The sequence below is a fragment of the Miscanthus floridulus genome, chromosome 8, assembly GCF_019320115.1.
Source record: "Miscanthus floridulus cultivar M001 chromosome 8, ASM1932011v1, whole genome shotgun sequence".
Taxonomy (NCBI): domain Eukaryota; kingdom Viridiplantae; phylum Streptophyta; class Magnoliopsida; order Poales; family Poaceae; genus Miscanthus; species Miscanthus floridulus.
Window position 1 is genome coordinate 178896894 of NC_089587.1, and position 20208 is coordinate 178917101.

The window sequence follows — 20208 nt, forward strand, 5'->3', positions numbered from 1 at the left end:
GCATGCTTCGTACTCGGCGGCATTATTAGACGCCGGGAAATAAATCCTGAGGACATATCAGAGCTACTCCTTGGATGGTGATACGAAAAGGACTCCTGCTCCTACACCATCAATGTTGAGAGAGCCATCGAAGTACATCTTCCAATACTCGGCGGGCCCCTGAGAGGCAGGTGTGCTTAAGTCTATCCACTCGACGATGAAATCGATAAGTGCCTGAGACTTGATTGTAGTACGGCTTGCAAATTCCAAGGAGAAAGGGCATAGCTCCATTGCCCATTTGACGATGTGCCCATTTGCATCCTTGTTGCCAATGATGTCTCCTAGAGGGTACTCGGTGATGACCACCACACGATATCCGTCGAAGTAGTGTTTCAACTTTTGGGATGTAATTAATATGGCGTAGATCAGTTTCTAAATCTGTGGGTACCTGGTCTTGGATTCACTGAGCACCTCACTGATGAAATAAATTGGTTGATGTACCTTGTAGATGTGGTCGGGCTCATCGTGCTCGACCACCATGGCAGTGGAGACCACTCGATTAGTTGCCGCAATGTAAAGCAGGAGGGTTTTGTCTTCTCTAGGAGCAGTGAGGACCGAAGGTGATGTAAGGAATTGTTTCAGCTATGTAAAGGCAGCGTCTGCTTCCTCCGACCACTCAAACTTCTCAGATGCTTTGAGCAGCTAGAAAAACGGTAGTCCTTTTTCGCCTAATCTAGATATGAAACGTTTCGCCTAATCTAGATATGAAACGACTGAGGGCAGCCATGCATCCGGTAAGCTTCTGAACATCCTTCACCTTTTTGGGCGGCTTCATGTCCAAGACAACTTTTATTTTCTCTAGGTTAGGGCATATGTCGTTGTGACTGACGATGTTGTCGAGCAGTATACCAGATGGAACACCAAAGATGCACTTCTTTGGGTTTAATTTCCATTGGAATGTGTTAAGGGCTGCAAAGGTATGTTCTAGGTTGTCGACAAGGGTGTGTGCTTCCTTGGTTTTAACAACTACATTGTCAACATAAGCCTCGACAAGGTCATCTTTGAGGCAAGCCTATATGGCGTGTTGGTAGGTAGCCCCAACATTCTTCAGCCTGAACAGCATGGTCGTGTAGCAGTAGACGTCGAAAGGCGTGATGAAGGATGTCTTGATCTGGTCGTCCTTTTTTAGAGCGATCTAGTGATAACCAGAGTAGCAATCGAGAAAGGAAAATAGCTCACAACCGGCAGTTGAATCTACGACCTTGTCTATGCGAGGTAAGCCAAAGGGGTCTTTAGGGCAGTGTTTGTTAAGATCAGTGTAATCAACGCACATTCTCCATTTCTTATTCTTTTTGCGTACAAGAACTGGGTTGGCTAACCACTCTGGATGATACACTTCTTTGATAAATCCAGCTGCTAAAAGTCATGTAACTTCTACCCAAATAGCCTCCTTTTTGTCGCGAGCGAACCGTCATAGCTTCTGCTTGATGGGTTTGGCCTTGCCATCGACATTTAGGAGTGCTCGATCAAGTTTCGAGGTACACCGGGCATGTCAGCGGGTTTCCATGCGAACACACTCACGTTGCTCCTCAAGAACCTGACGAGCGTGTCTTCCTATTTAGGATCCAGGTTGGCCCCGATAAGGGCCATTTTGCTGGGATCACCGTTGACCAGCTGAATCTCTTTGTGCTCTTTGGACTTGATGTTCTTGCGTGGGGCCTCGAGCTCTAGGATCTCCAGGTGGTCAGTTGGGGTCTGCTTAGCGTCGAGCGTGGTCTTGGCCATGCGAATAGAGAGGTTGTGAGCCTCTGCTATTTTGAAGCTGTCATCCTCGTAGGTGTAAGTTGCGTATATGTTGCCCCTGAGAGTTAGAACCCCCTTCTCATTAGGCATCTTGAGCACCAAATACCTGTAGTGAGGTATGGCCATGAACTTGGTGAGCGTTGGTCGGCCAAGGATAGCATGGTAGGTGCCTTCGAAGTCAGCGACCATGAAGTTGACATAGTCGGTGCGGAAGTGGTCTAGGGTACCAAATTGCACAGGTAGAGTAATCTGCCCGAGAGGTGTGGAGCTCTGTCCGAGGAGAACACCCCAGAACTATGCCTCATATGGCTTGAGATCAGCCTGGGTTATCTATAGGGCTGGCAAACTATTCTTGAACAGTATATCAATGGAACTACCGCTGTCAATCAGCACTCTATCAAACTGAACCTTGTTGATACAAGGGTCGAGAACCAGAGGAAAATGCCCTGGCTTAGGTATTGCAGCCCATTGGTCCTTTCTGCTGAAGGAGATCTCGCGGTGAGACCAAGGAGGGAGTCACGGATCGGCGATGAGGTTGTCGGCATTGGCCACGTTCAAGCAAGCACGGGCGAGCAACTTGCGCTCGCATTTGGTCTCGATGGACACTCTACCCCCAATGATGGTGTGGACATGGTCGGTTGGCTTGATGTACTTGTGATGGGGATCTGCGTCTTCATCATCGTTGTCCTCATTACGCTGCTCCCTGTGTCGTTAGGCTTGTCGGATTTATCTGGAGCCTGTTGGTGCATGTAGATGGACTTGAGAACACGGCAATTCTCCATGGTATGGTTTGACTTGGGATGGAGCTGGCAGGGTCCTTTCAATGCTTTAGCGTAGTCTTCTTCGTAGTTGCGACGTCCGCCACCTTTTTTAACAATGTTGACTTCGCCGTCATCTTCCCGAGCACGCTTGCCCCTATAATCGTCACGGTGATTACGCCACTGATTACGCTGGTCGTGGTGGTCACGAGAATCGTTGCGCTGGTTGCAGCGATCAAAATTGTCGTTCTGACCACGGTTACCGCGGTGGTCGTTGCGGTGTGGGGGTGGTCGGAGCGTGGAACCCTTGTTGCTTCTTCGATGATTATCATTTTAGCATCATTGGCGTCCACATATTTTTTTAGCAGTAGCTAGGAGCACTGTGACCGATTTAGGTCTTTTGTGGAGGAGCTTGTCCCTTAGGGCATCATGGAAGCGGAGACCAGTGATGAAAGCTTTGATTGCCTCACTGTCGGAGATTGATGGGACCTTGATGCGCATCTCCGAGAAGCGTCGGATGTACTCGCACAGTGGTTCATCTTTACGATCTCGAATCCGCTACAGATCATATTTGTTGCCAGGTTGTTCGCAAGTAGCAATGAAGTTGTCGATGAATGCTTGCTTGAGCTCTTGCCAAGAATCAAAGTAGTTTGCCAATAAGCTGACTAGCCATTAGTGGCCTGCATGGCCAACGGCGACTGGGAAGTAAATAGACATGACGTGCTCATCAGCCATGGCTAATCTACACGTGGTTTCATAGAGCATGACCCATAACTCGGGGTTCTCCTTACCGTCGTACTTCTAGAGTTTTTCGAGCTTGAAGTTTTTTTGCCACATGACTTGGCGAAGGTGAGGAGTAAACTGCTTCAAACCCAGAGGGCCATGGGTAGTATCATATTCCATACAGCAATAGCTTTCATGGGATGCATGATCATTGGCTCTTTGGTTAATGTGATCGCGCAGATCACGTCCTCCGAGGGAATGGCGGAGATCGTTATTGCCATCACGGTGATCCCGATTGCCACCTTGGTTGACCCCGTAACCACGGTTATCACGACGATTATCGCGGTTGTCTCATCGATTATCGTCCCAGTTGTTGCGGCGGTTGTCGTCCCGACCACCATCATGACCACTGTTTCCACCTTGACGGTTGTCTGGTGGGTCATTGTTGCGCGAGCCATGTTGGTTGGTTGGCTATGGGCGACTTGAGTACTGGCGACTGCGGCTTGATTCAACTGAGACGGATGGAGCCCGGGCTTGGTTTGTAATTTCTGTAGTCTGGGCTATAGCAGCCGTTAGGTAAGCTTGTACATCATCACGAATTGCCTAGATTTCCGGGGTATTGGGTAGTCATTGCATTGTCACCATAGCAATAGCTACATTGGTGCTTGGAGTCCTGAAGACTTGCTTTTCCCCTACCCTATCAAAGGCATTGTTGAGATCGTGTGGCTGGAACCTTATGCATCGTGCCTCCTCTTCTGCCTCGGCTTTGGCTTGTCTGTGATTAAACCGGTCAATATTGCGTGCTTTGCGTGCTAGCCTTTCTTGTTCTGTTTCGCCAACTGCCGGTGGTTCGTCATTACTAACGACATTGATCAAGTCTCCTCGCCTTGGTGGGAAGGAGGGGAATCGTGGGAAACCCAGGGAGAGGTCTGGGATATCCAGATCGTATTCAACTTCTTCATTGTCACAATGCTGAAGCTCAGTGCGGATGGAGCCAATAGATGTGATGCTGGACGAGGAGCTTGAACCGCCCTCTTAAACTGTGTGGACCGATCCTTCTTGATACTCCTCAATCCGAACCATGTTGATGAAGTTGCGTGGCTTTGGCCGAGGTCGATGTATGAAACACAAATCCGAGCAACGTTGTATGTTATACGCGTAGTTGGAAGCAGTGTTTCGCAGGCCGCAGGGCTGAGCCTGGTAATTCTCCATCAAGGCTTTGCACTCGGAGAGCCAGAGACCCATTGCGGGGGCTAGTCAGCGACGAACGGAGCGCCCTATAGGAGTAGACATGACCACGAGATTCGTACCGAGTCATGTAGGATGACTGGCCTGAGCTGGTCGGGTAGATCTGTTGTGGGTAGTGGTTACCTGCTCGGTCGGTTGATTTTGAACCGAATCTACCAGAGCTAGGGTTTCAGCAAGCTTGGTGCCGACCCGATCGATGGAGTCAACCAGGTCGGTGTTGTCGATCTGCCTCCCTTTGTAGCGAGGAAGCGAACGATGGGTTGTCGGCATGGCTGAAGACGTTGCTGGTGTGGCCAGAGCTAGATCCAACATGGTCAGAGCCATAGCTGATGCTGGTGAAGCAGTGGTCGACGTAGATTGGATCTGCGCCTCCTCCGTGGTCATGGTGATGAAGTTGTCGGAGCCAGTGGTCTAGGTGATCTATTCGATGGTGAACGTGAGGCCGTTTGGTGTAGCCATGGAACCAGGGATGATGACCATCTTGTTCGTCTAGGGAGCAGTACACACACCCCCTACCTGGCGCGCCATTGTCGACGAAATATGGTCGGTAGTCTACCTAGGGGTATGCCCAAGATAGTAGATTATCGGCAGACAGGTGCGCAAGCTACGAACGAGATGGTGATGCAAGATAGACACGAGGTTTTATCCAGGTTCGGCCACCGTGAAGGCATAATACCTACGCCCTGCGTCTAATTGTATTGTTGTATGTCAATGAGATAATTTTTTAGAGGAGTCCCCTGCCCGCCTTATATAGTCTGAGGGTAGGGTTACAGATCTAGAAACTAATCCCAACCAGTTACAATTGCCATAGGTGGCTGGATAAGGATTCCTATTCTAACCGACCAGGATCTTGCTTGATCTCCAAGTCTGCTTGATTCCTTACGCGGGACTCCGAGCAGATCGGCTGGGCCGCGCATCGTCTTCTGGTGGGCTAGACCCCCTGGTCCGGGCCGGCCCAAACCTAGCCTTAAGGGTACAGGGGTTAATACCCCATAGGAATCTGATCAATGCGCATGCCACATAGTGTTCCCCCTATGGCATGTAGAACCATCGCTGCGCCCAATACTTCACATTTGTGTTCAATGGGGTGGCGATGTAATGGCCAACCATCCCATCCTAAAGCTGCAAGTATGTGCTACCTATGATCCTAGATCCAGATCCCCCTAGGCTTTCAAACAGAAGAAGTGATAGGAGAGATCAAAATACGAAAGAATGCCAAGATAAGCTTCGTATAAATGGATGAAGACAGAGACATGAAGGATGGAATTCATGCCCAGATTACAAAGACTAATCTCATAATAGTCAATCAATTCATGGAGGAATAGATGGATCAGAATACCAAATCCGTGATAGAAATAATCTTCAAAAACTACTAATTCGTCGCCACGAGGAGTCGGAAAGCTCTCATCGCGAGCCGGACACCATCCTGCCTTCACTCTATTAGGCAGCACGCCATCCTCAACCAACCGATTGAGCGCCGCCTCGTTGCTGACGGACTCCACCCATTCCTTGGCGTGATTGAGCTTATGTGATGCTCTACTCGAACCGCTGTGATTTCTTTTGGGCACCATCTAACAGATCCATGGCCAAGAGGAGACTGTGCGCTTGTAGTTGCTCTAGTGGCAGAGCTGTTGCTAGGCGAAGCGGTGTGGGCGCGAGGAAGAAGATGAAGTGGTGGAAAGAAAGTGGGGAATGTGCGCCAGGGTTGTGGCGCTCTTATAACGGTTCGACCCCTGACCCTCCGCTTTTCAGGGTTTTTTGGGAAACTGCGCCAGCCGCTGGGCCACTGAGTGGGCCTAGTGGGCCACTGTGTCAAACCGTGTTAAACGTGGATTGATATTCAACGCCAAGCGTTGCTACGACACGATATTTTCTTTCTCTAACGCTACTACAAGATTTCTTTGTAATCTTACAGCATGCTTGGGGACTACGTGTGTACATGTCATCTAGCGATGACTGTGCTATTTTTCTTAGCTAAGCTAGGAACTGGTTCAGCACCTGAAGACTACTACTTTGGACCCTGGCACCACGAGACTACTTCACCTAGTGCCAGGCTTGAGGACTAAGTGGGCACACTTCACCTTGCGGTGAATGTGCTTATTTCTTTGACTTAGATCTGTTCAAAGCGGTTAAGTTCTTCCGCGCTAACTAAGGCAAGGACGGCACGCGACCAACTTCGACGCCCAGAGCCTAAGTGGGCACACTTCACCTAAGATGGAGACTATTTTTTACTTGAGCTCCTTACATCCATCTGACAAACCTTAGCTTCGAGTGTGCTCGGCTCCAGCAACCAGACGAACAGCTCGGATGCATGCTCAGACAGCTCGGACGCATGCTCAAACAGCTCGGGCACATGTTCAAACAGCCCGAACGGTATGTTCAGAAGCTTGGATGCATGGTCAACAGCTCGGACAAGCTCAAGACGGTGTTGCTCAACGGATGCAAGGCGCTCAGGGAATAGTTATGGGGGTATAACCCTCAATACTAGCAGGGCTGTATATGGGCCGAGCCGCTAAGGGAGGTCCAGCCCACATGACTGCGTATTGGCCATGCCACTAGTGGAGGCCCAACCTATAAGACGACGCCGTGCGAAGCACGACACAGGTCGGCATGCCTCGCAAGACTGCGTGAAGATCTTCGGTGATCTAAGAAACCTGCTCGGATATACTAGATCCCGTAATATTTGTAACTTCCTATCTTGTAAAACCGATCAGGATAGAAACAACCGATCTATAATCCTACCCCTAGGATATATAAGGTGGGTAGGGACCTCCCTCGTTTTTATCTGATCATACGCAATACAACACACCGAAAGACACATGACATAGGGTATTAAGCCAAGTCGGCGGCCTGAACCTGTCTAATCGCTGTCTCTTGCATTCTGTGTCACCATTCAGTTCCCTCACACGCACCTCCACTGATTCATCTACCACCGTGGACATACCCCTCGATAGACTGTCGGGCGTATTTCGTCGACACCAACTCAATTCCAAACACCTCCCATAATTCTGGTCCCTAGGTCAATGGGTTAGCTTATGCTAAAATTTGGCTTATACTGAAATATTGTGAAAGAAAAACATTATTCTATTGCTGGAAAGTAGTGCTGAATAAGCTCAAGCGAACAGTAGGTACACGATGGTCAAAAGTAGGACATGGTGGTGGAGCCAGGAATTTTACACAGGGAGACCAGCGATTGTTATAATAAATCTGACAGGGGAGATGAAGATTGACAATATACTTTACCAGATGTAACACATAAAAGTCATGATTTCATATATTTCATAACATAAAAGTTGTTGCAGGCAAAAGTATTCTTATGAACTAACCTTTTCATTTTAATCTCACTAAGCATGTCTTCATATCATAGAAATTACCAATATTTTAGTTGTGAACTCAAATACCAAAAAGGAGGGATGCTATATAACCTGCCAATCAAATAATAGTCATTTTATTTTTTTTAAATTTCAGCTAGTTGATGGCATAAATCAGCAATAGTTGGTAAGTTCTAAAATTGTGGATTTGTGAGGACATCAAGCTCATTATGTTGTGATTGATGTTTTTTTCCTCGAAAACGCAAGAGTTGCACTTTATCATTATATTAAGAAGAAAATATGGGACAAGAACCCAAACACCCACACCCACACTCTACACAAACCAAACTAAAGTTACATTCTCGTCTGCTTAAACATAAAAAGACGATCACAAAACCAAACAACCAGACCACTCTAAGGCAAAAGTGTTGGGGCAGTCAAGGAAGAGAGGCTGCGCCTCCTATCTCCCAAAGGCGCCGTTCCTCGCTAGTAACATTAAGAGCCCTTGCAATGTTAGGAGCAGCTCCGTCAAAAAACACAAGAATTGCGGTGAGTCCAAAGAACCTAAGCCCCTAGTCTCTCCGTAGAATTGAGACCTTTCTTTTGCTGTTCCGGGGCATCATGCTACGATCTGTCCCACCAATCATCAAATACCAACAGCTTGTTCGCTTGGTCATATTTGGCTTATAAGCCATGACTTATCAGCCAACAAATAGTATTTTTCTCTCACACCAAATCAGCCAACAGTACTTTCAGCCATGGCTTATAAGCTAAACAAACCCAACTTAACATAGGCAGGGAATACCAGTATTGCCTTGCAAAGGGACAGGAAACTAGAAGATGATTAATTGTCTCTTGCTCCTGATCTCACAAAGGACAGCGTTCCGGACAGGGCAGACCTCGACGGGCAAGACGATCAGCAGTCCAACACTTCATGTTCCACTAACCATAAGAACTTGCATTTTCTCAAGTTATTCTGAATCATTTGCATTTGATTTGCTATCGCAATCATTTGCATTTCAGTGGTTGGAAGCCACTGTCCAGAACAGAACCAAATTGTCAAAAAAAAGAAAGAAAGCAAAAAGACAGGTCCGAAGCCTGTGTCCCGGAACAGAATTGTAAATTTTGCCCCTGCTTGCCACTTTCTGTTTGTGTCTGGCGTCATATCATCTTCCATACTATCGTAATAAGGCCTTGTTTAAATTTAGGGAGTAAAGTTTTAGGATGACACATCAAATGTTATATAGAGGTGTCACCTAGGGTGTTTGGAAATTAATAAAAAAATTACAGAATCCATCAGTAAACCGCGAGACGAATTTATGAAGCCTAATTAATTCGTTATTAGCACATATGTTACCATAGCACCATATTATCAAATCATGGACTAATTAAACTTAAAAGATTCGTCTCGCAAAGTAATAGCAATCTATGTATTTTTTAATCTATATTTAATACTCTATACATGTGTCCAAATATTCGATGAATATAATGTAAAGTTTTGAAAAAGAACTAAACAAGGCCTAATTTTGAGTGAAAACAACTCGATAAGGTTGAGCTTGAACTTCATGCATCAGCAGGACATACTGTAGATCACAGCAGAAGCAAAAACATATACATTTTTCATATAGGAGCAGGTGTATATCACAACAAAAGCAAAGCATATACATTTTCATGGAGCGATGTATTTCTCGGCGCAAATCTATCCGCCAGGCCTTGTATAATCCATTTTTTTAAGCTTATTTTTCGATCAGAGCAGTAGTTTTTCTAACAACAATCGGCCGGAACAATGACCTTGTTTTTTCGGCCAAACGAACGGGGCCTGAGTTTAGGCTGTGTTTAGTTCACGAAATAAAATTTTTTGACGTCACATCGGATGTTTCAGGGATGTCGAAAGGGGTTTTCGGATACTAATAAAAAAAACTAATTACATAGCTCGTCCGGAAACTACGAGACGAATTTATTAAGCCTAATTAATCCATCACTAGCGCATGTTAGTTACTATAGCACTTATGGCTAATCATGGACTAATTAGTCTTAAAACATTCGTCTCGCGATTTCCAACTAAACTGTGCAATTAGTTTTTTTTTTCTATATTTAATACTCCATACATGTACCGCAAGATTCAATGTGATAGTTTGGGGTAAAAATTTTTAGGAACTAAATCAGGCCTTAGTTTTCAAGCTCAACATGGAACAGTACAACTATGTAATTAATTTTTTTATTAGTATCAAAAACCTCTTCTAACGTCAAAAACTTCCGATGTGACATCCAAAATTTTTTCGCGAACTAAACGCAGCCTACCCTTTGGTAGTCAATACAAAGGTCAGTGATGACAACTGACTAAGTGCATAGAAGCATCGACAACCATATTTATATCGGAAGACCCTAATCCGAATAAAATTGGCTATGCGGCAGCAAAATCTCACATCAGAACTTGATAACTTATATTGCATACCATTGTAATCACTTAATTAATTTGATCATACTTCAAACTACATAACCAGAAACTACATAACCAGAAGCAGTACAAAATCGTCGTCGAATTAACCAATGTGAACTCAAAGCCACCACATACACACGGAGATCAAGGCCTGTCAGATTCAATTTTCGAGTCCAGGCACCTGCATGCGTCGGTTGGCCTCCGACTTCTTGCCGCCGAGGAACTCGTCGGGGACGACCTTGAGCTGCTTGCGCTTCTTGGACTTGGCGATCTTCTGGATCGTCTTGGGGTTGGTGACCCGCTGCAGCTTGGTGCCCGTGCGGAGCACGTTCTCCTGCTTGCGCTTCTCCCGCTCCTCGCGGGCCTTCCGCTTCGCCACCTTGTTCTGCCGGATCTCCTCCTTGAGCTCCGCCTTGCGGGCCTGGTACGCGCGCTTCATCGACTTCTCCCGGACGCGCTGCTCCAGCGGGGACGGCTTCCGCGACACCATCACGGCCGACGCCCTCCGGGTGCGGGGCTCCTTCCACCGGCACCCCGACACGCGCCCCGCCATGACGCCGTCGTAGGTGGGCTGGCCGAAGGAGGCCGGCTTCGACGGGTCGGAGAGGGAAGGCATGGCGCGGAGCTTAGAAGGCCGGGCCGCGTCGGCATCGAGGTCCATGAAGTCCGCCGCCGCCGCCTCTGCCTCCTCGCGGCGCTTGCGCTTGCCGCGCTCGCCGCCGAGGCCCTCATCCAGGTAGCGGAAGTCGAGGTGGGAGGCCATGGGGGAACCGGTCGGGTGCTTGGTGGCGCGATTTGGGAGGAGGGGCGGCGGGAGGACGAACGAGCAGGCGGCGGTGTGGGTTTATTAGGGTTTGTGATGAAGAGTACCAGCGGATGGCGGCTGGCTGGATGGGCCGGGCCGCTTTGTCAAGGGCGATGTTTACTGGTGAGACGGTCCGGGACTCCGGGCTTGCCAGAGAAAAATATAACATGGACCGAGTATATAGAATTTCTTTTTATATGAATTCTGAAGCGTATATGAAGTCTTCAGCTCCTCTCTCTCTCAAAAAAAAAGGAAGTCTTCAGCCTAGAAGATTGACCAAAGTAAACCGGGGATGCATACGAATGGTACTACACGGGGATTATATAGTTCAGAAAATCTTGATCAAAAGTGTTTTTTTTTTAAACTAAGGGTCTGTTTGGCAGGGCTCTGGCTCCTCTGAAAATGGCTTCGACTCTGGCTCCTTTGAAGGAGCAGCTCCTCTGGAGGAGCTGAAGCCATTCTGAAAAAACGTTTGGCAAAACGGCTCCTTCGCACTATACGACGTGAACCCACAGCAAGGAGCCGCGCGAAGCTCGTTTTTGAGGTTTCTCCTACGCAGGCAAAAAATGGCTCCAGCTCTTGACCGGCTCCCCATGCGGAGCCATTTCCAAAACAGACGTTTGGCACAGCTCCTGCAGGAGCTGGAGTTGAAGCCCCTGCAGGAGCCGTGCCAAAGAGGCTCTAGTATTGATCAAAAGTCGAGTGAAGACCAAACATATTTTCCTCTTATAGGAAAAAAAAAAAAAGATAGTCGTTTCCTCCACATATAGAAACTACGCCCTCCACTCAGTTTCTCTGAAATTACACTGCCACATTTGTTTTATACCATATTTTTTATGATTATAAATTCGCTATCATTTAGTACATTTTATTATAAATACAACCATATCCAGTTTGTATTACAATAGTTATAAATTATTGGTCAGAGATTCCAAACTATGAACCTTAATACGCACATGCCACCTTATAAACAGGACCGCAGAGAGTACTCTAATAGTTTCAAGGCATACAAAAGGTACTGTTCGGTTTAATGGTCAATAAGAATGCAACCAACGCAAACAGCAGTTGGACGGTAAGCACTATGAAACAAACAGACAAGGTCGCGCTTGATTACGAAATACATAAGGATACATGATAGCATGACAGCAACCAGCAAGCCCAAAAGAGAACTGTTCCATATTTTCTCTTATTTCCAGTTAAGAATTAAGGTCACAAAAATTTGCGTAAAAATTAATACTGAGTTTGCTCAGTTACTCCAAACCCAAACCAGGTCAGAAACGAGATACCTGAAGATTGTACAAGGATTTGCCGAACAAAATGGTGATCTAAACCTACGAGGAACAAATATTTAGTCAGGACTAGTTACCTAGCCCAAGAGAAAAGAAAAATGTATTAAACACACGGTTGGTCTTTAACCCAGTTTGGCAATGACTGCATCTGTGACTTCCTGGGTGGTGCTGGTGCCGCCCAAATCTTTGGTTCTGTACTTGCCTTCTGCAATGACACGCTTAACTGCCGTCTCCAGCCGGTCAGCAAATGACGGAAATTGCAAGTGCCTCAACATCATGGCAGAAGATAGCAGCAGCGCAACAGGGTTAGCTCTCCTCTTCGCCACAATTTTCTCATTTCCAACATTTCCTGCAGAAGCACCTTGCTCAAAGATAGCATGGTCCTGACCCACATTACCTGAAAAGATGCAGCACATGAAGATTCACAGGCCTTCCAAATTTGTATACTGCATCTGCTCAAATTATGAGTACTAAACTTGCACAATCTTGCTATACAAAACTCGTGGAAAAGATTAACAGCAGTACGAAAACAAAAAAAACACATAGATGGATGCAGTAAACGAGCCAAAAAAAGATCAAACAATGGGCAGATGCAAATACAACTTTACATAAAACCATGTATGCTATTTGCACGTGTAGGATTCGTAAATCATAGTTAAAACTCTACCTCCAGGCATGACACCAGTGCCTCCAGCAATACCTGCAGCTACATTAGCCACCAGATTGCCATAAAGATTTGGGGTGACCTATAAGAGGAACCAAAGAAAAGTATGTTCAAACTCCACAGGTAATCTAAGTAAATCATTTGAAATCTTCAGATTATTCTGGAAAAAAAAAACATATAGAACAGAGAAAACAAAGGAAAATGTGAGCTTGGCGACATTACCAACCAACATGCTTTTATATCACATTTGCAGAGCATAGTTCATTTGGTATTCATATAGTCCACAAAAGACCAGCATAAGATTGTAGGTATATGAGTATATAACATGTGGCATATCCAAGATCATAAAGACAACAGGTGTTGTATTTTGCTTTTGTAGAATAAGAAAACCACATCAAACATCACCTAGGTGAGAAACTGTGTCAATTAAGTGATAAGAGTGAATACACGTACCATAACATCAAATTGCTCAGGCTTTGCAACAAGCTGCATACAACAGTTGTCCACAATGATTTCATTATATTGAATTCCAGGGTACTTCTTTGCAACCTCACGGCAAGACTCCAAGAACAAACCATCAGCAAGCTTCATAATGTTGGCTTTATGCACTGCTGTCACTTTCTTTCGATTGTTAAGGTATGCATACTCAAAAGCATACTTGGCAATTCTTTCAGAGCAAAATTTTGTTATCACCTAGCAAATCAACAAAGTGATAGTAAACAGTAATGAGGTGAAATATTCTTTTATATGGAAAAATAGAAAGGAGCAGCAATATTTTATGCACTTTACAATAGATACGGGCATATGGCATTGTGGGAAAACTCGGCGTGCCATAAGAATGTGTACTAAAAGAACTTGCAATATGTTCCAACAGCAGATACAGTTTCGGTGAAAAAGCACTCATGTAAAGAGAGGTTTATTACACTGCAACTTGTAAAATGTGGGTTTCCGAGATATCTGGCTTTTGAGCAACGATAACCCAAAGAGCATTCGCCGCCAAGTCAAAACAGGGTACCATAGTCAACCAGTATAACAAAATTTAAAAAATTAAACCAATATTTGGAGTTTAGGCCCACCATTCATGACATCAAATAGAAATGTCATGGAACAAACTAAAAAAACCAAGTTAACAAAAATAGGTTGCACAGTACTGTGGTATTTTTGGCAACTTTCTAAGGTTACATCAACTAGGCCATAAATCGGGATACATACTAGGAACTCCAGTCCCTATCTGTTACTACATTATTGAAAGTTAGATGGGGTGTATGAACGAATAACACTTAACGCCCCTTTGAACTTTATATTTTATTAATGATGAAAAATTACATTCACTACTCCACACATGAACATAGCAAATTAAAATTGTATTCTTTGATTCGCGTGACACGGAGAACTTAGAGAATAAGGTGATGCAAGTTATCTTTAAACTCTAACATGCATGTTATGTGCTCAGATGTCAAGATGTCATTAACAAAGAGTAATAGCCATTAAATTTGCCATTACTATTATATCCAATGTTTCAAAAGAACACTAGGAATTAGGCAGGCGGTCAGGCACTGCCTAAGGATCCTAGGCAATTGGATTTTTTTTCTGATCAATTAGAGTGATGTCATGTTAAATAGAGAAGATATGCATATTAGAAGAAAGACATTAGTATTATCACAGGTCCATGATTTCCATGACCATACTTCATCTTCCTCCATCTCCAATAGTCCCATTTTCTTTCATAGATCAATACCAAACCCACTCACACTCCCACATGCTAAGCTTGGTGGTGCTCACCACTTTTTGAAATAGATATTACAATGATAGTTATAAATGAACACAAAGACTATTGTTATTGTAATAACGTGACTACATAATCTTCAATAGAAAATTTCTTTATGTACAGATCAATCAAAGATTAGTAATAATGATTAATATTCCTTGAGCAAAATATATCACTTTCACTATTTCCATACTATCAAGAATGACAGGGATAACATACATCCTTCACAAACATCCAATAGCTTTATAGAAGACCTATAAATTATAAATGCATCTCACTTAACTTGGGGCTACACTTAAGCAAGTCACCATGGAACGCTGTATGAACTATCCAATGACATCGATATCTCAACCTCAGATTCACAGCAAGTAGATCAGCTTGCTGGACACATAAAAATAAAGTAAACTGCCAAAAACGCATCAGGTTTTTCCGTACAAAATGCAGAAACGCGTTGATTTCTCAACTGAATGCCCAAATGCACCGGTTACTATATTTCAAGATTCAACCATTAACCTACCAATCAGAAACCCTAAACAAGTATAGCAAGCATGTCAATCTACCATCGTATCTATAATATAAGGGCCACCCAAAAAGATTGCAGATTAATTTTCCCAAATAAAATAAACAAGACTGCTGATTCAACTTCCTGATGCAATTCTATCATCATGCTTGTGTTCACCAGCCAATCTGGAGACTGGGTGTGTATAACTCTATCAACAATTAGACCAGTAGATTCAATAATTGACACAGTATCTAGAAGCTTGGCACATTTAGCCGTACGCACATATTAGCTGCCAGCGTGCCACACACTGCATCGACCAAGCTATTACTTGTAGAGCAATACATGGAATTCTCCATACCTTGAGACTCTCAACGACGCCAGGGACGACCTCATGCTCGAGCCCCGAGTACTCGCCCTCGGTGTTCTCCCGAATGACGACGATGTCCACATTGTCGTGCCTGGTAGGCAGGCCAGGGAGGTTGAAGCAGTTGACGAGCGCGGCGTAGAGGTCGAGCTCCTTCCGGAGCTGCACGTTGAGGGAGGAGACACCGCCACCGACGGGGGTGGCGAGGCCGCCCTTGAGGCAGACCTTGTTGCGGCGGATGGACTCGATGACCTCGGCGGGGACCGTGGGCATGTCGCCGTGGACCTTGTACATCTCGAAGTAGACCGGCGCGTGCATCGCCTCCATCACCTGCCGCACGGCGCCCGTGACGAGGGGACCGATGCCGTCGCCCGGAATGAGGGTGACGCCGCGCGGGGCGCCGTCCCCCGGGCGGGGCATGTAGGTGACGGTGCGGCGGGAGGCGGCGCCGGCGAGGGGAGTGGAGGGGGAGGGGGGAGGTGACGGGGCGAGGAGGCGGCGTAGGAGAGGGGTCGACCGCCGCGCCATGGCCGGGGGCTAGGCCGCTAGGGTTTCAGGGTGGATGCGATCGGGGGAGGGGGAGGAAGGAGGAAGGCCGCGGCAGCGAGGATGCCAGGGACAGGGAGAGGACTCGAGAAGGCCAAGGGAAGAACGGGCCGACAGGTTTCCGCGTTCTGCTGGGCTCCCTCCAGCTCGTTGGCTTTGGCTCGACTCAGCTCACCATGTAAAACTCTAGCTCAACTTTAGCTTATTTAGTTCGCAAGTCAGCTTAATTATTTGACTCGCGAGCCAGCTCATTAAGCGGCTCAACCAATATATTTTACTAGTTATTACTCTGAGCCCATGCATAATTTGAAACGGAGGGAGTCATTTATTATATACATATGTCAAGACAAATAAATAAATAAGTATAATACGTAACATAAATCAATTTTAGACATTTGACCAAGTTTCTGGTAAATAATAGTCATATTCATGACTTTAAATCAGTTTATTATAAAAATACATTTTGTTATTAATCTAATAATATTTTAATATCATAAATATTGATATTTTTTTATTTATAATTGATCAAACTTACCCGTTTAACTATCAATATTAATATTTTTTAGTATATTATATCAATATTGATATTTTTTAGTATATTGATATTTTAATACTAAAACATGACGCAGTGTTAGAATTGTGTTTTGGATGGAGGGGTATAGTTTATTTAGATTTTTGAACCGCAAAGTACTTAACTCGTTTAACTTACGAGCTAGCTTGGTGCTTGCTCATTAGCTTAATAAGCTAATAAAGTGTTAGTTGATCACTTTAAGAAAAAAAATGAGCCGAGCCAAGTTAAATTGAATCAACATCGAGCCCAATGAGTAAGAGCGCGATAGAATTTATGATTTTTAATATTAAATCTAGATATATAGATTTTCTCCATTTAGTTACTCTTCTTTTCTTTGCATGAATTTTTCTCATCCATGTTGTATCCACTAACTATATAATGAAGAGTTCTAAGATAATGAAGAGAAGGGGCAGGCCTAGATTGCTTTTGCTCTCCATTTCCCTTCACCGGTCTAGATGTTTATGCACCATGAGGTGCAACATTATTCCCCCGTCGGCACGAGCTCTCGTGAAACTAAAACTCCTTTAAGTGCCACGGTTATGGTGTATTGCTATTATAATTATTAGTCTCGTACTCCCTCCATCATGTACTATAACGCAATCTAAAAATTTTAAAACGACTTAAGAGAATACTCAAATGACACATGTACCCATAGATTAAACCCAATTAAAGAGTTTCTCCTCAAATTATGATTTTATTTTTTTGAACAAACTTTGCCAAATCTAAGCATAGTCGCTTCATAGAATACATTATATTTTAGTACAAATTTTAGAAGTCACACTACACTATATTTCAGGACGGATGGAGTATGCCTTTAATTTGTATGTTTTTTTTTGCTATGCCCATGAAATTGAACATAATATTTTTCTTAACATCATTATATTATATATATTATAGCATGTTGTTGTATAGGAAGTGAACCTAAATTAATTGGTTTGACGAGAGATATGGTTAAACCTTATGTCTTCAACTCAAACTTGATGCCTGTCTAGCAAGGTTTAAATTCTCAACTTGACGCGAATACTGTAGGTGGCATATCTCTTGATCGCACATTTATAGAGGTGAGTGAGCGTCTATTTTTTATATATTGTGTTTCGGAAGATGTGCGCTTATGATCACAGCTAAATGGGCATTTAGCTCCTATACATAGTACCCAATTTTCAATCGTAGTCGTAATCGTAAAAACCTTTCACTGGACCATGCCGTGTGCATATAAAGTTCTCATCAGTCATCAGTGTCTCCAAACTCCAATACACCAAATCTAATTTCACTGTCACGGTATCTTCGTTTCCAATGACCCGTAGGAGGGCAGGACACTCGTCTCCGACCTTACGCTGTGCTCAACAATCTGAAGCCCCGTTGCGGTTTACGTGGCTCTATGTGACACGGTAGACGGAGCAGTTTGGTGCGGAGCAAACCAAACAAAGCCAAGGTTGCCGTTCACCGCGGCGCATCATGGGCCTCACCCCCATTTTTTCTGGCCCAAACGGCCCCAATTTTTTTTTACCTCTCCGACACGGCCCCGAGGCGCCCACCCATCGAGCGGCTGGCGATTGCGCCCGCCGGCCGCTCGTGGCCATCCCCCGCCCTCTCGCTGCGCTTCCCTTCTAGATAAGCAGCGCAAACCCCCTCCCTCGCCTGTCGCCTCTCCCTATCCATCCCCAGAATAATCCCCACCTCCCGCTGCTCCTCCGCTCCCCGCCCCCCGCCTCCGCCGCCCGCCATGGCCTCCCTCGCCTCGGCCTCCACCTCACTCCTCTTCCAGCAGGCCTCCTCACGCAGGAGCCGCGTCCGGCTCTCCACCTCCCTGGGCTTCTCCGCGCAGCCGGCGCGGCTGCGGAGCCGGGCGGCGGCGGCGGGCGGGCAGCGGCGCGGGCGCCTGCTGGTGGTGCGCGCGGCGAGGGGCAAGTTCGAGCGCACCAAGCCGCACGTCAACATCGGCACCATCGGCCACGTCGACCACGGCAAGACCACCCTCACCGCTGCGCTCACCATGGTGCTCGCCTCCGTCGGCGGCAGCGCGCCCAAGAAGTACGACGAGATCGACGCCGCCCCCGAGGAGCGCGCCCGCGGCATCACCATCAACACCGCCACCGTCGAGTACGAGACCGAGACCCGCCACTACGCGCACGTCGACTGCCCCGGCCACGCCGACTACGTCAAGAACATGATCACCGGCGCCGCGCAGATGGACGGCGCCATCCTCGTCGTCTCCGGCGCCGACGGGCCCATGCCGCAGACCAAGGAGCACATCCTCCTCGCCAAGCAGGTCGGTGTCCCCAAGATCGTTGTCTTCCTCAACAAGAAGGACATGGTCGACGACGAGGAGCTGCTCGAGCTCGTCGACCTCGAGGTCCGCGAGCTGCTCAGCAACTACGAGTACGACGGCGACGAGGTGCCAATCATCGCTGGCTCCGCCCTCAAGGCGCTCGAGGCCCTCATGGCCAACCCTGCCCTGAAGCGCGGCGACAATGAGTGGGTGGACTACATCTTCAAATTGGTTGATGAAGTGGATAACTATATTCCAGTCCCACAGCGGCAGACCGACCTCCCGTTCTTGCTCGCTGTTGAGGATGTCTTCTCCATCACCGGTCGTGGTACAGTTGCCACTGGCCGTATCGAGCGTGGCACCGTCAAGGTTGGTGACACAGTCGATATCGTTGGAATCCGGGACACCCGTACCTGCACCGTGACTGGTGTTGAGATGTTCCAGAAGACCATGGATGATGCCATGGCTGGGGACAATGTCGGGCTGCTACTCCGTGGTATGCAGAAGGAAGACATAGAGAGAGGCATGGTGCTGGCAAAGCCCGGCTCTATCACACCGCACACCAAGTTTGAGGCTGTTGTGTATGTGCTTAAGAAGGAAGAGGGTGGCCGGCACTCACCTTTCTTCCCTGGTTACCGCCCACAGTTCTACATGCGGACAACCGATGTGACGGGGAGTGTGACAACGATTATGAATGACAAGGATGAGGAGGCGAAGATGTGCATGCCTGGTGACCGTATCAAGATGATTGTTCAGCTCATCCAGCCTGTTGCTTGTGAGCAGGGTATGAGGTTTGCTATCCGTGAAGGTGGTAAGACTGTTGGCGCCGGTGTCATCAACAAAATCATTGAGTAAACTGGATATAGCATCCACCATGAGAATTTTCATTGTTTACTCAGCGAAATGCTCTGTAGTTGTTATTACGCGTTGAGTTTTAGGGGTTGCTCATGTGAAATTGTAGTATGGCCTTTTTTTGTCAAGTGAATTTGCATGCTTTATGACATTCACGACAAAGATACACTTTTCTGGTTGCAACTGATTTGTCTAAGAGGTGCCATCTACTGTTACATGTTCAATTGTTTCTTGATTGTGTTGCCCTATAGTAGTATAATGTTGATATGCTTAAAGATGCTTGGTGATGCCACGGGCACATGACTGTCGCTTGTTT

The 20208-nt window shown here is 46.2% G+C and overlaps 3 protein-coding genes across 3 annotated transcripts; 1 reads left to right on the forward strand and 2 right to left on the reverse strand.

Annotated features, from left to right (window-relative positions):
* Positions 1–10238: 10238 nt before the first annotated feature.
* LOC136474137 (uncharacterized) lies at positions 10239–11260 on the reverse strand. The gene has a single exon (XM_066471740.1). The coding sequence runs from the start codon at positions 11023–11025 to the stop codon at positions 10423–10425; it is 603 nt and encodes a 200-aa protein (XP_066327837.1). The 5' UTR covers positions 11026–11260; the 3' UTR covers positions 10239–10422.
* Positions 11261–12228: 968 nt separating this feature from the next.
* Positions 12229–16360, reverse strand: LOC136477618 (isocitrate dehydrogenase [NAD] regulatory subunit 1, mitochondrial-like). Its single transcript, XM_066475829.1, has 4 exons — positions 15649–16360; positions 13474–13713; positions 13024–13102; positions 12229–12753 (listed from the first exon to the last, which is right to left on the reverse strand). The coding sequence occupies exons 1-4, from the start codon at positions 16180–16182 to the stop codon at positions 12479–12481; spliced, it is 1128 nt and encodes a 375-aa protein (XP_066331926.1). The 5' UTR covers positions 16183–16360; the 3' UTR covers positions 12229–12478.
* A 2051-nt stretch (positions 16361–18411) lies between these two features.
* LOC136477620 (elongation factor Tu, chloroplastic-like) lies at positions 18412–20107 on the forward strand. Its single transcript, XM_066475832.1, has one exon. The coding sequence runs from the start codon at positions 18495–18497 to the stop codon at positions 19893–19895; it is 1401 nt and encodes a 466-aa protein (XP_066331929.1). The 5' UTR covers positions 18412–18494; the 3' UTR covers positions 19896–20107.
* The last annotated feature ends 101 nt before the right edge of the window (positions 20108–20208 follow it).

What these genes read in the sequence shown, in the direction of transcription:
- LOC136477620 (XM_066475832.1), top strand. Translation starts at nt 18,495, where the DNA reads ATGGCCTCCCTCGCCTCGGCCTCCACCTCACTCCTCTTCCAGCAGGCC.
- LOC136477618 (XM_066475829.1), bottom strand. Translation starts at nt 16,182, where the DNA reads ATGGCGCGGCGGTCGACCCCTCTCCTACGCCGCCTCCTCGCCCCGTCA. An exon ending in GCGTCGTTGAGAGTCTCAAG is followed by an intron (nt 13,714 to 15,648) that starts GTATGGAGAATT and finishes TTGATTTGCTAG; the next exon opens with GTGATAACAAAATTTTGCTC. An exon ending in CTGAGCAATTTGATGTTATG is followed by an intron (nt 13,103 to 13,473) that starts GTACGTGTATTC and finishes TTCCTCTTATAG; the next exon opens with GTCACCCCAAATCTTTATGG.
- LOC136474137 (XM_066471740.1), bottom strand. Translation starts at nt 11,025, where the DNA reads ATGGCCTCCCACCTCGACTTCCGCTACCTGGATGAGGGCCTCGGCGGC.